Raw genomic sequence first — 16,547 nt, 5'->3', positions numbered from 1 at the left:
TAAAAAAGCTGTATATCTCTAAATTGACCAGTGCACTGTGATTTTTTTTAAACATATCTACCCCCACCCCCAAAAAACAATAAATAAAAAAGTGAATGTGACAAAATATTGGACAGTAATTCAGAGTCTAATAATAGACACAAAAGAAGTCTAATAACACAAAGTAAATAAAAGTTTGGGCAGCTAAGAAGTTGGTGGGAAGCTCAGGCCCTCTCTGTATTTTATAAATGTGTTAGCCTTTATATGTTAGCCTAAAACTCATCTCTCTTTATTTCTGTCTCTTAACATCAACATCACTCTGAAATTACAGACACACCTTCCATTAATACCACACTGTTCAGGAACTGATCAGGAATTAGGACCAACTGTGAACATGTTTTACCTGAGCTGTAAGATAAGGTGTGACAAACGTTCCCAAAACATTTCTGCTGCCTTCATTTTTTTTTTTAACCTTTCAGATGAAAATAAAAGATTGAGTAAATAAATTCTGTACATTTTTATTTAATAAAGATAAATTTTTAGTTTGACTTCGCCGCCACAGCTCGGCAGGCTATCCACTGACTGAAGGGACACCATTCAATTGCTGCCACACTCTCACAAAACTCTGCCACCGCGACCACTGGAAGGTTAGAAAGAGCAATGTGCGTGCAGTCTATTTAAAAAGAAAAAAAAACTTTATTCATAATTAGATCTTTTACAAAAGCAGAGAAAATGGAGGAGGTGTCACATTTAAATCCCACAAAAAAAACCAAAAACAAAAAAAACCCACGAGATTAATGAGACAAATTAGTAATAATAACCCTTCAACCAATCACTGGCCTCCAGTCAGATGTGAGCTAGCTGATGCTAACAAAAACCTGTGAGCAATAAAGTTTGAAACATTCAAACAGAAACGTGTTCAGCTGCTGGTCGAGTCTCTGAGTGAGAGGGACAGAGTGGGAGGGGTTTGGCATTTCCCGCTCACGGGCACAAGGCATTCTGGGAGTCTGAGTGCTTGTCGTGATAAGCATCCATTTCGAGTCCTCCGCAGAGAAAAATACCCAGAATTCCTAAAACTCCTCTCTTAAAATCTGTCTCTGATCAGGCCCTGCCCCCTGAGCCTGTAAATCATCTAATTAGAGGCTGCCGAGGCCTTCTCCCACTCTGATTCGTTGGCCAGGCTGCAGGTTGAAGCTGAAGTCTTTGGGGGCCTCGAAAAGCAGAACGATGGTGGAGCCCAGGTTAAACTCCCCGACCGCCTCCCCCTTCTGTAAGGCCACGCCCCCTTCACCAGCAAACTTCACCGTCTGGTCAGCAATGTAGCTGCGATCATGAAAGGAGCCTTTACTGTAACGAGGTGTGTTGGTCTGAAGCTCCTGAGCAATTAAAACAGGAAGTGTTAAAACCAACCATCAATCGATCAGTCAATCAGTTAATCAATATTTCAATATACAGAGTGAACAAGATAAGAAAGACCAACAAGAACTGATCAAAACAAAAAAAAAAACATTCGTTCGCACACGTTCAGAAAATCCACAGGAACACAAAGTAACGTCACCTGGTCAAAGTAAATTCTGATTGAACCGACGTTCGTAGCACCGACCGCCGTTAATGAGAAGAAGCCTTGCTGCCATTGGCCGGTGAGAACCACACGCTCGTTAAGGCAAAAGAGCTCTTTGATCCAACGAGCGACGCCTGGGTTCACCGACATTAACGAGCCTAACGAGGAAGGACACACAGGCGGGTCAGGGTGGGGGCACAAAGACAACATGGCTGCACAGGTGAACACACTCTCACCTGGAAAGTGACGCCGAAGCTCCACCCTCCAGTCTGTGGGCGAATGGAAGCAGTGGTAGTCACCTGGAGCCAGGTAAATGACAACGTGGAAAAGGTCGCTGTCGGGAGACGAGAGGAGGTCGTCCCTGAAGGAGGAGGACGACGAGGAGTCTGAGGACGGAGAGAAGCCGGGGTTAAACAGGTAAACAACAAACAAATCTCAAAGATGCCCTCAGGGATTTAACAGGTGTGACTGCAAAGTGTCAAACTTAAGTCAGGAGATGAGGAGTCACACACGTGCAATCAGGTGAAGTTCACTGAGATTCGCTGTATCTTAGTTCTATCAAACCTGCTTAATATAAAACTCAGCAGGTTTTCAAACCTACAACACCTCAGGGGATTTTCACCTGCATGGTGAATAAATGTCATTTCCAAGAGAAATCATAAAAACTTTAAAGTCAGCTGGTCATTGTGGCAGGGTGTGGTCTTTGGCTAGGCTGCTCATCTGTGTAATGACGGCTCTTCCTTTTTTTCAGTGATGCCTGGTCCTGGAGAGTTGTGTGGACGGGTGGGCCGAAGAAGTTCCCAGTTCCATTATTTTATTTATTATTATTTATTAATGATTCCTTATTTTTTTCACTAGTTTTTGAGCCTTTATAGGGTCCCACATGATCCCTCTTTTAATTTTATTAGACTTTGTGGAGGGGAAAATAAAAGTACTTTCATTTGCCATGTATTCTTGCACATTAATATATTTTGATGCAATGTTTTATTGGGTATATCACATGACATAAAATATACCTGACGTTAGTGTTACAAAACTACACTATGTGAGTTGTACATATGGTCACCGTTACATGGAGGCGGTCTGGTCTTACCTTTGCACCGCCTCTTCTGTGGTCCGAGGAAATGTTCCAGACTGTAGGTGACCCCCTTCACCTGCTCCACCTCTGAGTTCTTTACACGACCAAAGTGGAGGATCCTTCCATCAGCCGGAGAGGTCTGGAAGAGGCCGGAGACCCCAAACAACCAGGTTAACCCCCAAGTTTAATCGCCTAGTTTAACGTTATCTCACAGGTTAACCCCTGGTCTAGCTCCAAGTTTAACTTCGTCTCCCAGTATCTTTCAGATTAGCTTCAGTTAAACTGGGCGATAGAATTGATTTTATCTTCCATCACAAAATTTATTGATCTTTAATGATTCACAGAGCGTCACTAGTTGCACATGTTGTCATGTTACAGCCCTATTCCAAAATTAATTCAATTAATTTTTCACCTAAAAATTCTATACACAATAGCCCACATTGACAAAGGGAAATGTTTGCTGAAATTATTTTTATTAATAAAAAGTAAAAAACACAAATATAACAAGTATCAAGCATCCACAGCATTTATTTATTAATTCAATTCACTTTTATTTATACAGCGCCAAATCACAACAAAGCTCATCTAAAGGCGCTCCATATTGTAAGTTAGACCCTACAATAATATAGAGATGGCACAATACTACTTTTTTATGTCTGATACCAATACCACAAATTTGGATATCTACCGATACCGATATGAATCCGATAGTCTATTTTATATTAAATAAAACTTTTTGTTTTTAAATGTCTTGCTGCATTTTGTATAAGTTCATACTAAAATTTAAAAAAACAAAACAAAACAAACACACTCTATTACACTTGTCTGCAAAAAATACACTGCACCCAAAAATATTTCAGTTTAGCAATACTGATCTTTTTAAATCAAAGTATTTAAAGTAATATTCAAAAAGTAATTTAAAATGCAATTTTATGCAGATTTCAAAAACTCTTTGTTTCTGAAAAAAAGAAGTGCAATATCAGCACAAAATAATGTTTCAACTCAACAACTTAAAAAAAAAAATCAGGTTGTAGAATGGACCCTTTTATACATAAAGCTTAACAATAAATAGACATCCAGAGTGGAAAGCAGTGCAAAAAAATGCAAACACAGCCTCTCACAACACTCATCTTTTATCAAGTCAGTGTAAGCTGTTTCTCTGACATTTAACCTGAGACTGAAATTTGTGCAAATTCTACAAAAAACTTAAAACAAGTATGAAAAAAAGTGTTTTTCATAGTTTTTTTTCTCCAAACCACGAAACTGTTTAGCCATGTGTCGTGCCAAGGTAGGTATCCCTGACAGAATTAGTTTCCCCTGCATCACGCTGGGCTCTCCAAATCACAAACAAACAGTATCTCACATTCTTGATTTTTAGTTCACAAACACTTCTTATAATGACTCCTGAAACTTTGCAGGTTTTAGCTCTTTATACAGTAAAGTTATAGGACGATAAAAATAATTATCAGGCAAAATGTCCTTCATTTGTTAAAATAATCCTGTCTGATACCACGTGAGAATAATAAATATATTATAACCCTCATACTAAATGGTATTGTAACGACACTCATTTTTCACTTTTTCACAAAACTAAAACATCACTACTTCCACGTCTAATTGTCTGTAATGAAGGTGGAGTAAACTAGATCCGCACTCCGTGCCCAGCGAATGCTCGCAACACGGGGAACAAATTTTGTCGGGGATACCTACCTTGGCACAACACCTGGTTTGGCAGCACGTAGCGAGTAGGGATGGGTACCGGTATCCGGTGCCATTATGGCATTATGGCACCGGATACATAAACGGTAGTAAACGGTTCTGACATAAACGGTAGTAACCAGACCGAAAAGCAGCGCACATTTCGGTGCTTCATTTCGGTGCTTCTTTTTACTGAGATGTCATACACTTTGGATTCTAGCCAATCATTTTACCTTTGCAAGCGTAGTAGGCGGGCCCAGGTACGTACGTTCTTTTAGAGCAGAGCTACAGATTAAAAATGCCCAAGGCAAAGCGGTCAAAAGTCTGGCTGTACTTCACAGCAAAAGATGTAAACTCAGCAGCCTGCAACAAGTGCTATTATGCTGATACTGTGATACTGTGCAAAGGAGGTAACACCTCGAATCTGATGAAACACCTGGCGACGCATAGCGTTTTTTTAAAAGCCGAGAAATGCACCGTATTTGATAGCTTGCTGCGAGACCTCACACCGGGCACATCTACTGCGGGTGGGTTGCCTGTTATCGGACCCGGAGTTAGCAACATCCCCCAAGAACCCGAAGAGTAGAGTCCTGGCCCCTAGCCCTGCCAGTGTAGCAGAAATGATGACAGATGATGATGGCAGCAGCAGCCGTTCTTCTCTGCGTGAGTAGCTTAATGTTGTTCGTGTGTAATTTACGTTGAGTAGGCTAAGCACGTTATTAAATTAATGCATGTAAGGTGAACTAGCAAACACCGTCGTAGTTACATGCGGCTGTCTTCTTGTTTGATGGCAGATACTCCCTTCACCCTGGCCAAAATGCTAAAATGACCAAAAAAAGTGGGAAACAGCTAAACATGAGAGGTTTTTGGACAAAGTTGGTGGTTTTTTTCCATTGTTTAAGCACTGCTTCCAGCCAAAAGTGATACCATAAATCCCCTATAGCTACAGAAAAGGCTAACATTGTTATCTTTTTACAAAAAAAACAGCTAAACATGAGGGGTTTTAGGACAAAGTTTGTGTTCTTGATTCTTTAAGCACCGGTTCGAGCACCGTTTAAGCACCGGCACCATTTCAAAAGTACCGGTTTGGTACTGGTATCGGATAAAACCTAAACGATACCCATCCCTAGTAGCGAGGCTCCAAATGCTTTCAGTGTGAACTCCAGACCGCCGACAGGTCTCGCACACAACAGAGCCACACTATCACATGATGCATACTGCTCTGATGTGCTAAGGTCACTACCTGGATTACGCCATGTTGCAAGTTTTGTGAGGTGCTTCTGTGATATTTAATGGATCAGATTACATTTTTTATTTCTACCCCGATATCCGATCCAGTAATTTAGGTCAGGATCGGAGCGATACAGATACTGTATATCGGATCGGTCCATCCTTACAATAATACATACAAAATAAAAAAACCCTGGTTCTGCTGGAAACCTCCAGCAGAACCAGGTTCAGGGAGGGGTAGCCATCTGCTGCGACCAGTTGGGGTGAGAGAAGGAAGACAGGACAAAGACATGCTGTGGAGGAGCCAGAGTATGATGCTACTACTACTAGCTTGTCATGCCTATTTTTGGGCAGTTTCTCCCATTCTTCTTTGCAGAACCTCTCGCGCTCCATCAGGCTGGATGGGGAACATCAGTGAACAGAAATCTTCAGATTTCTCCAGAGATGTTTAATCGGGTTCAAGGCTGGTCTCTGTCTGGGCCTCTTGAGGACATTCACAGCATGGTCCTGAAGAAGCCTGTCCTTTGTTATCTCAGCTGTGTGTTGAAGGTCGTTGTCCTGTTGGTGTTAGATGAAGATTTGCCCCCCACCACCCCGAGTCCAAGGTCCAGAGCACTCTGGAGCAGGTCATCATTGAGGTTGACTCTGTGCATTGCTGCATTCATCTTGCCCTCTACCCTGACTAGTCTCCCAGTTACTGCTGCAAAAGAACATCTCCACAGCATGATGCTGCCACCACCATGCTTCTCTATAGGGATGGTACTGGTCAGGTGATGAGCGATGCCTGGTTTCCTCCAGACATGACACTTCGCATTCAGGCCAAAGAGTTCCATCTTTGTGTCATCAGATCAGATAATTTTGGTTCCATGGTCTGAAAGTCCTTCAGGTGCCTTTTGGCAAACTCCATGCAGGCTGTCATGTGCTTTTTACTGAGGAGTGGCTTCAGTCTGCCTGCTCTAGCATACAGGCCTGATTGGTGGAGTGCTGCAGAAATGGTTGTCCTTCTGGAACGTTCTCCTCTTTCCACAGAGCAATGCTCTCGGTCACCTCTGAGGCCCTTCTACCCTGATCGCTCAGATTGGCTCGGCGCCCAGTTCTAGGAAGAGCCATGTTGGTGTCAAACTTCTTCCAATTACAGATGGTGGAGGCCTGTGTGCTCATGGAGACCTTTCCTGTACCCTTCAGTAGATCTGTGTCTCCATGCAATCCTGCCTCAGAGGTCTACAGACAGTTCCTTAGACTTCCTGGCTTGGATTGTGCTCTGACATGTACTCAGCTATGGTACCTTATAGACAGGTGTGTGCCTTTCCAAATCATGTCCACTCTACTGAATTTACCACAGGTGGACTCCAGTCAAGCTGTAGAAACATGTGACGGATGATCGGTGGAAACAGGAAGCACCTGAATTCAATTTTGAGTCTCGTGGAAAAGGCTGTGAATACTTATGTATATGTTACATTTTTGTTTTTTTTATTTTTAATAAATTTGCAATAATTTTAAGCCAACTGTTTTCACTTTGTCATTCTGGGGTAATATATGTAAAATGAATTTCAGAATAGGGCTGTAACATGACAACATGCGCAACAACTGAAGCTCTCTTGATAATTTCCTGAGGCACAGCAACGTTATCTCTCAGTTTAACCATGTTTATCTCCCAGTTTAGATCCTGTCTAAGCAGGAGGAGGAGCAGGTTACCAGGCAGGAGGAGGCGCAGAGTGGTCGGACTGCAGGTTTAAGGCGTCGCCTGAAAAATTCTCCTAGATTTCTGTAATGATGTAAATCCTCCACCGCTGCCTCCTGGTGGACAAACAGAGGAACAAACAAACTTTATTTAACAGTAATAAAGAAAACAAGATGGCCAAATAAACAAACTGAGCATGTCCTGACCTGCATGTTCACGCCAAAGGTCCAGATATACAGGGAGTAGATGGGTTTCCGAAGCCAAGTGGGGAGCTCCACCCCATTCAGACGACCCCACGCCCGAGAGAGGAGTCGAGTAGGGAAGGAATGGTACAATGCCACCTGTAGGAGGAAACAGCAGCTACACCTTTGAATTTATTTACATGAATGGATAAAATGACTAATGAAGAGTCATTCTATAGACTGGAGTAAAAAGAGAGAGTAAAGGAGGAGTTTTGGGGGAGTCATGGGGAGGAAGAGAATGGATAAATAGGGGTAGGGGACTAAAGGGAGTTTAGATGTCCAACAGTTTTTTTAGGGTAATTGAATCCAATTGATGGGACAAATCAATAAGTTTGTCATCAGTGATCAATAAGGTGTTCTGTTTGTGTTTCTGCTTCTGATTGTTTCACGCTTTCATTTTCAAAATGCAGACAGGTAATGCTGCGTCACTGCATTAACTGGTCGATTGATCAGATATTGATCAAAGGAGACAGGAAAGGAGGTGAAGCAGGATGTACGAATATGGCTGCTGCCCGCCTTGCACTTCAACCAATCAGAGGCTTCTTACCCGGCAGGCCAGTGGCCGCAGAGTGCTCACAGACAGGATATAGCACAGGAAGGAGATTGGCCGGTGGCGCCATGCGGCGGGGCGACTCACGCCACCCTTGAGCGCGCTCAGACGGCGACGGAGAGCCAAACGAGGGACCTGAAGCCTGATTATAATAACAAGATTTAACGTGAACATGAATATTTTTCAAATACAAGAAAAAAATAGACCAGAACAGCTGATGAGTCCAAGTCATGTAAACAGGCGGGCGTAGGCAGATGAGGAGAAGGCGGGGCTTGTGTGTGGGGAGAGGCGGAGGAGGAGCAGACACTAAAAGATAAGAACACTAAAAGATAAGAACACTAAAAGAATGCTAACAGGGATGGAGACTGATGTCACAGTCTGATGACATGATGTCATTAACTCCCCCAAAATAAACTCTCAGCAGCTGGAGTGATGCCATTTATGTTTATATTCTTCAGCCAATAAGATTCAAGCTTCTCACCTGGATACATGAGTCTGACAGAGTGTGTGTGTGTGTGTGAGAGAGAGAGAGAGAGAACGTGTGTGAGTGAGAGCAAGTGAGTGAGACGGAGAGAGAGAGAGTGAGCGAGTGAATATGTGAGAGAGTGCGTGAATGAGCGCGTGTGTGAGAGAAAGTAAGCAATGAATGTGCGTGAGAGGGTTTGGGAATGGGGGTTTCTACGGTGACTGCTTGCTTAGCAGGTCAGCTATTTTAGCTTTAGCTTAGCTTAGTGTGTTAGCCTCTTTCCATTTGATCCTGTGCTAACCTGCAAACCCAGTTAGAGATAACCACTGATGCTAATCCTGCTGCAACACACACAAACACACACACACACACACACACACACACACAAATCCTCTTTAACACACACACACACACACACACACACTTCTTTCACGCCTGAGACTCTTGAGAGTTCTTTGTTTTCAGAGGGTCAAAAGTATTTGGACATGTCAACAACATTTAAATGTATGAACGGTTTGACTGCTGAAGAACCCACAGACTGCTGTGTCTCCTCCTTCAGCTGGTGTCTTCTCTCTGCCTTCAGTTTTAATTACTGAGATCAGCTCTCGGACTTTTCTCTCCCATCATTCTGGTTCAGCTTCATCTTGTTTGTCTGTCTAAAGATCATTTTTCAGATGTTTTAAAGTCAGATCTTCCTGAGTGTACCCAGAGGTTAGTAAGCGCCGTGTTTCCCTCCATGACGGCGTCTCTTGATCACAGACTTTCTCCTCACAGAGACTCCTGATGTTGTGAAGTTGTTTTTCTGAACATGCAAATAATTTTGTCATCACCTTCAGTGCCCTCTGTTGCTGAGCTGATCAGTGATTAATTCTTTTTAACAGTGATCAAGTTTATTGATTGGGACACTGATAAAAAGTTTCTGCTCTGTGACTGGTATATTTTGGCGTTTCAGATCAATGATGGCCTCTCTCACCTGCACTAACGTCTCTTTGGGCCTCACATTTTGAACATGAAAACCATAAAAATTCAGAGATCACCTCTGCTTCGTGAGTCCTGGAATAACATCAACCGTCCGATTACTTCTGACCCTGTGAAGACGGCGGCCTGAGTATTACCTGCACTTCCTGATCTGTGGATCTGATTCGTTAAATTTTAAACTTTGAGCGGCATCCCACCTCTGTCCCTTCCTGTTGTGCTTCTAAATGAAACTGTACTCACTGTTTGTGTAAATAAAGTTTTTCTGTCCTTCCTCTCCCACCTGAATCGTCCTGTCGTTCTCCTCCTCACTCCTCGCCCTCCTCCATCTTTCTCGCTCTCGCTCTCTCCTTTGGGAGTTCGCCTCTGCCGCCTCACCTGCCGCAGCAAGGCACTCTCACCACGCCTCCTGTCGCCACGGCGACCAGAGAAAAACCTCACCATGAACGAGCGTTGGGCGAAGACGCCGTCGCAGGAGAGCGAACCGGCCGACGACACATCAGGACGACGAAGAGTTAAAGAGGAGAGAGAGAAAGAGGAGTGTCCGTGGAGAGCAGACGGAGAAATGAGAGGGAGACGGAGGAACGCATAGAGGAGGAGGAGGAGGGCATAACGCTGAACAGCTCCTCCTCTGTTTATTAATAGCATGAAGGAGGAAGAAACTGTCAATCATTAATCACTGATCATCCATTCACACTGAACCTTAAATAAAAGCTTTATTTTTTATTCTCAGGGTTAAAATCATTTTTATTTTATTTTGGAAAACACTCATGCAGATTATAAAAAGTCAAAAATTAAAAGTTTGTTTTGTTTTATTTCTCCTCCCTGTAATTTTTCCATGTTTGAGGAATTAAAACAAAAAAAATGGTTAAAATACTTTTGTTGAGGATAACATTTAAATTAATTAAAGATTAAAAAAAACATTTTAAAAAGAAACAGCCATTGTTAAATTATTGATCAAATTGTGACAGTTTTTATTATTTTAAATGAGTGTTTAGAATGAAATTATTATTTAACTATTAAAACTATTATTTCAATTTTTTTTTTTGTTTTTAAATTACAAATCTGCACCAAAACAAATAAAATAATTGAAATAAATTTATATTTCAACACTTTATGAAGAGTTTTTAAATAAAGCTCATCTTGTAACCGGAAGGTTACCGATTCGATCCCCTGCTCTGTCTGTCTTGGTCGTTGTGTCCTTGGGCAAGACACTTCACGTACCGCCTACCAATGGCGCGATGTGGCAGCCTCACTTCTGTCAGTCTGCCCCAGGGCAGCTGTGGCTACAACTGTAGCTTGCCTCCACCAGTGTGTGAATGTGAGAGTGAATGAATAGTGGAATTTTAAAGCGCTTTGAGGGTCTAGAAAAGCGCTTTATAGATGCAATTCATTATTATTATTATTATTATTATTATTATTAATAAAATGTATTTTGTCAGTATTATTTAATTATTTTTATTCTCTGATAAAAAGTATTAAAATTATTGTGTTTTTCTTTTTAAAGCAGAAGTGAAAAAATCCTTCTGATCATTAACCCTGCAGATAAAGACTTTTGTGCCAGTCACAGGCCAACCAATCAGAGCAAGACAACACTGAGGAGAGGGGCGGGGCCTGCCTGAGTGACCGAGCTGTGTGACATAACATCACCTTTCACCCAGATAACCAACCACAGGGCTCAGGTTGACTTGCTGTGATGTCACCATATGTTGAGGTTTTTGTTTTATTTTTTGTTTTTTAAAAGGTGAATGTGGCAGCTTCCAGGTGAGGCAGGCGTGACAGGTTAGCGCAGGGGTGTCGAACTCCAGGCCTCGAGGGCTGGTGTCCTGCAGGTTTTAGATATCACCCTGGGTCAACACACCTGAATCAAATGATTAGTTCATTACCAGGGATTTGGAGAACTTCAAGACATGTTGAGGAGGTAATTTTGCCATTTAAATCAGCTGTGATGGATCAAGATCAACTAAAACCTGCAGAACACCGGCCTTTGAGGCCTGAAGTTCGACACCTGTGGGTTAGCTGATCTTAACAGGAAGTGAGGTGTCCTGTTCTATCAGCCAATGGTTTGTTAAAGCACAAACTTATAGATCAACTGTCAATAACCAATAGCTTGTCTGCCCTCTGTCATCACAGAGTAACTTTTAAAGAAACTCAGCAGAATCGCATCATCATTACATCATCACCCTGAGCCTTCAAGCACACAGGTGAGGTGTTACTGATGCGTGAGATCAAAACTGGTATTTCATTATTTAAACTCGGTAACCACAGTGATGAATAGGAGGAGGAGGGCATAATGTCAGCGGTTCAGAGGGGGAGGAGTCAGTCGAACAGGTGACAGTCCAGTTTAAGCTCAGAGTGGGAGGAGGAGGAAGGGTTTATGGGCTGTTTGTGTCCTCTGATTGATCCCCTGTAATAACTGATAACTGACTGTTGTGTAACGCTGACCGCCATCACACCACGTTTCATCTCACAGCAACCTTTGACCTATCCTCAGCTGCTGACACAGCTGGCCTTCTGACTGACACATTTCACTGTTTAATTGTTTCTGTCACGGCTCCACAAACCCCCCGCATCTCTTTCAAAATAAAAGCATGAATTTTTACTGAGCCACTATAAGTCCTCCTGTCGTCAGTGAGAGCCCACGGCACCAACGCCAGCGGCTGCAAAACACTTCCAGAGGCCTCAGAGCATCAAAGCCTTCACAAGCACCGCTGCCGATGTCATCACCACTATGCTGTAATCCTCCGGATATGATTTTAAACAGAGAGACAATCTAAACACAGTCTCACACACACAGACATCGTAGTTACATCGTAAGGTTTTAAAAGCTGAGCTTTAAAATGACTAGTGGCAATAAAAACAGAGAGAGAGTATAAGAATGTGTAAGAATGAGTCCATTTACAGGTTCACTCTGATTCACCGTAGGGGAAATTTGGGGCTCAGTTTTGACCTGAGGACTCTGTCATGCAGACCAGGAGAGCAGGGAATCAAACCATGGACCCACAGCGCCCCCCTCAGGCCCATGAATCTATACATTTCTGTTAAAAATCGCGTAAATAATCAAAAACGTAATTTTATCTTCTTCAGTTACTGTAAAAATAAAAGGCTTCTTTCTTCTGTAAACATAATCAATGAACCGACGCTCTGACTGTAAATGAAGTTTGGAACAAACCGAAGGCCCGAGGAACTGCTTCCTGTACATTTGGTTTGTTTCCTGTTCAAGATTTTCATTTTTCTGTGAATTTAAATTTTTTTAAAAAGTGTTTCAATCATCGAGGAGCTCAATCAATATGAGCCCAATGCTTCCTGTCGCCGCTGTTACAGAAATGTTTAAATATCTGTGGAGTTGTTGTTTAAACGTTGTGTGAGTAGGTCGTCCTGAACGTGAGCGTTTCTGAGTTTTTTCTTTGAAATGAGGCGAGCAGATTTTATTGAGTCGATTTATTTGGGGAGAAACTCAAAACATTTCAAGCGTTTTGTTTCTGATGACGAGAATCAGCATCTTCCACCTGACAGCCGAACGTCTCGATTTTACTTCGCAGAGACAATTTTTCCCATGCTGCCACCGACCAATCACAGAAACGAGAGCTACAAACACGTCGCAGGTAAACGAAAGGCACTGACGCCGCGTTCATTGTGAGTCCGACTGCACGTGCTCAGTGTTACAAGGCAAGTGAGGAGACATCAGAGAAAGTTTTCACTTTACCTGTGTGGGTGTAGCCACAGGGGGCGGGGCTCCATCCTCCCCCTGGCCCCACTTCTGGTACTGCTTGTAACCAAGGTAACCACCACCAGTCACCAATAGGAAGGGCAGGGGCCGGGGGCCCGGCAGAAGCCCACGTCCTGAAGAGACAAGGAGAGCCGATTGGACTACAGAGATTACATCATCCACAAACAAACAACAGCTGAAGAGCTCTGTCTTCTCCAGTTTTGGGGTGGGGGGGGCTCACCTGTGCTGACGCTTCTGCAGCTCTGAGAGAAAACTCTGAAAAACAGGAAGGACACTCAAACTGATCAATCAGATCACATCAGTGATCAATACCTGAGACGTTCAGCATCAGAGAGCACAGGTATCGCCCCCAGTGGACACCTCTAACCTCTGACAGGTTCAGTGGCTTTAAATGAACGAGACACTTAAAATTCTGGTCTCTCTGAGTTTCAGAAAACAAAGATGCTGATTGGTTAATGACTCATTACCGACGGCGACACTGAAAAGCTTAAAAAGAATGTATGTGTGTGAAGGTTCTCAGTCATCCAGGTCATCGTAGTCCAAAAAGCTTCTTCAGTGGAAGAGAGGCTTCTTCAGAGAAGCTTCTTCAAGCAACTTAAAGAAGTCTAGACGCTTTTCTTTCCAAGCTCCTTAAAAAGAACGCTTGATATCACAGCAAATATGCTGCCCTGATCGTCTCAGACAGTGACTGGTTTGATGTATCGATGAGCTATGATGTGTTTTGGCTCCAACATGGCCGCTGGCCTGATGGCACTCACCAGCATGCGTCTCTAAGGGGGAGGAGCCTGCTTGAGGCCACTGCAGGTGAGGGGCGTCACTGAAACATGCTGTCATCTGAGGTGATGATGTCAGACAGGAAGAGAACGTTCCCATAGATATGATGATGTCGTGTGACCCTCAGCATGTCACCTGAGCACCATTAGTTGGCTTCCCTCCAAGTGACTCTTTATGATAGAGGGCAGGTATGTGACAATCACTTCTGCTCTGTGATGTCGTCACCAGGTGCGGGTTACGGAAATACACAGCCGTTCTGAGGAGAATAGATCACGTGCTGCAGGTAAAGAGAGTGCACCTGGCGCATCGTCCCTGACCCAAATCTGTTTCACGCTCACCCTTAAGCCGACCTCCTGTGTGACGTCACCACCGATACAAGATCTTGACGTGAAACTCGATGAAACATAAATTTGACACAAACAATGAACGAGGTCGGGAGCCCCGCGTGACAAACACGGTATCTGTGACGTCCGAGCCACGCGGCTGTCATGTGACATCATACTAAGAATGACCTTTATAAACAGGTGAGATGAAGAACATAAATACCTGCCGCTGCTCCATACCCTCCGAAAGGCCGCCGCCATCTTGTGTTTCCGGACGTGACGTATGACGTCGTGCGTAAGAGCACTACTGGAACGAAGCCCCGCTCCCCTTTTGTCCAACGTGAGGAAACACAAGTATTTAGGTTTATTCTGGATTAAAAAGCTTAAACGATCATAGAGGATTTATTGATTTTAAGATGTAATTATTGATCAATGACGTAACATCCTGATAGCCAAACATGCTCCCTCTCTGAACCCCACTACTTCACCTAAAGAGCAAACGGGTCTCCCGATCACCTGGAACAGCTGGGACAGATATGTCAGCGGGGTCTTCATCCACTACAGCTCCGTCTTGAAAACGCCCCCCTCTCCCCTGCTCCAGGAGCCTGCTCGTACTCAGCGACCGCCCACAGAAGGTCAAACTGAGCCCACAGCTCCACACCTGCTCACTCTCGCAGCACCACAGTGGATTCAGATTCACACTGCTGCGGTTCATCCATAGACAGGAAGTAAGCTAGAAACCTCTGAGGGGCTTTAATGTGAAGAGAATCGGCGGATCAGTGACGTTAACCCTCAGCCTGCTGTTGTTTTATCGAAGTCACATGGTGTGAGTCACGTGGTGTGATGGTGTAGTTTATTATTGGTGTGAAATCAGTGAAAATCTTAACTAGCAACCAGCCAACAGCATAATCAGTGTAAACAGACTGAGGATTATTGATTATCTGGTTATTATTTGGTGTGAGACCTTGAGAGTTTATGAAAACTGTAAATTTTAATTACTTGTTTGTGAAAATCTGAGTAGATACAAAGAAGGAAACAGTGGTATCAAACATACAGCCTGGGTACCAGGACCGGCCAGCAGGATGTGAACTTTGTAGAGGAGGTCAGAAGCCGCGAAGACCTCCTCCCTCTCTGGCCGCGGCCCGTCACATCAGTCGTCTGTCAAGCCTCAGATTGATGACACAAAGATTAATCTTCAGTCTGTGTGTTTGTGGACCGCTGCGTTCCTAGGGATCCTGCAGGGGCGCTTCAGGATTACGCTGTCTCTGAGCTGATGTGGTGGCTGCATGCTGCACTCAGAGCTGCCGAGCGACTCCAATCATGACTCTTATGGACAGAAGCCCGGAGTGGAGGAGGATGGAGGTTTGATGATGATGTGGTCGCTGAGGTAGTTTTGCTGGATTCATCAGGTGGTGACCTGCAGCTCAGTGAAAGCCGTGGTCCTCCGCAGGAAAAGGGTGTTGAGCCTGTTTTAGATGGAGGCGGTAAAGCAGGTTGTTTTCATGAGTGATGGAGGTGGGAGCAGAGCATGGGCGTGGTGCCATGTGAGCACACAGGTAGATACGTACCCACACTCACCCCAGACATGCCGGAGAGACCTCTGACAGATTAGACGGATGTGTAAATTTGAGGATTTCCTGTTTTGTCATGGTAACAAACTGTCTGACCTCCCATCTGTTTCATCACTTCAGTTTCTGTTTGCCTCTGAGCTGCACGGCAGTACTGATCTGCAGCATAAGGTCATTTCCCATCTCGCTGTTAAAGGAACCAATCAGATCAGTCCAAAAATTAATGATTGCAGTAACTGATCCTTCACAGCCACGATTGATCAGGAACCACAAACTCTGACACTCCTCTGTGATCCAGCGTTGTTCAGGAGTGTTGATCCACTATGAGCAAACATTAATGTCCTCTGATCCAGGTGCACACTAATGAGCTCAGGCAAGAAAGTGAGTCCTCCAGGTAATCAGTCTCTTTAAACAGGAACAAAGGGGAACTTTACTGATAATCAAATATCATTATTATGTTAGCAAGTCAACAAGCACATACACAGGAAGTATTCCTCAATGACCTCTGAATTCAGAAAAATCAAACCAAAGACGTTCCGAGACCAGAAAAACTTTATTGATTCAAAAATAGACTCAGCACACAACATACACACTGCAGGCCTGCAGTACAAATAGTACTGCACATAACTCTACCCCGTACCATAGAGTACTGGGGGTGGGGGAGGAGAGGGGGTCATCTTTAATATTAGCAA

At 43.7% G+C, this 16,547-nt stretch overlaps 1 protein-coding gene across 3 annotated transcripts; it reads right to left on the bottom strand.

Moving 5' to 3' along the window:
* Nucleotides 1-655: 655 nt before the first annotated feature.
* pisd (phosphatidylserine decarboxylase) lies at nucleotides 656-15,063 on the bottom strand. 3 transcript variants are annotated; one of them, XM_063478988.1, is made up of 10 exons: nucleotides 14,776-15,063; nucleotides 14,511-14,615; nucleotides 13,411-13,445; nucleotides 13,167-13,303; nucleotides 7,434-7,568; nucleotides 7,242-7,343; nucleotides 2,634-2,757; nucleotides 1,777-1,926; nucleotides 1,538-1,698; nucleotides 656-1,355 (listed from the first exon to the last, which is right to left on the bottom strand). In XM_063478988.1, the coding sequence occupies exons 1-10, from the start codon at nucleotides 15,000-15,002 to the stop codon at nucleotides 1,116-1,118; spliced, it is 1,416 nt and encodes a 471-aa protein (XP_063335058.1). In that variant the 5' UTR covers nucleotides 15,003-15,063; the 3' UTR covers nucleotides 656-1,115. The 3 variants fall into 3 exon arrangements, with proteins under 3 accessions (XP_063335058.1, XP_063335059.1, XP_063335057.1); XM_063478989.1 differs by lacking the exons at nucleotides 13,411-13,445; nucleotides 14,511-14,615; nucleotides 14,776-15,063 and adding an exon at nucleotides 8,017-8,161 and having other exon boundaries at nucleotides 13,167-13,300; XM_063478987.1 differs by lacking the exons at nucleotides 13,167-13,303; nucleotides 13,411-13,445; nucleotides 14,511-14,615; nucleotides 14,776-15,063 and adding exons at nucleotides 8,017-8,161; nucleotides 9,744-10,360.
* Nucleotides 15,064-16,547: the final 1,484 nt, after the last annotated feature.

Source organism: Pelmatolapia mariae, linkage group LG7, assembly GCF_036321145.2.
Source record: "Pelmatolapia mariae isolate MD_Pm_ZW linkage group LG7, Pm_UMD_F_2, whole genome shotgun sequence".
NCBI lineage: Eukaryota > Metazoa > Chordata > Actinopteri > Cichliformes > Cichlidae > Pelmatolapia > Pelmatolapia mariae.
The sequence above is the reverse complement of the archived record's forward strand: the minus strand, read 5'-3'. Positions and strand labels throughout refer to the sequence as shown.

Bases quoted from the DNA above. Each gene is read 5' to 3' on its own strand.
- pisd (XM_063478987.1), bottom strand. From the start codon at position 10,108: ATGCTATTAATAAACAGAGGAGGAGCTGTTCAGCGTTATGCCCTCCTC. The intron at 8,162-9,743 runs GTGGGAGAGGAA...TATTATAATCAG, and splicing joins AGAACGACAGGACGATTCAG to GCTTCAGGTCCCTCGTTTGG. The intron at 1,927-2,633 runs GTAAGACCAGAC...CTCCGTCCTCAG, and splicing joins ACAGAAGAGGCGGTGCAAAG to ACTCCTCGTCGTCCTCCTCC.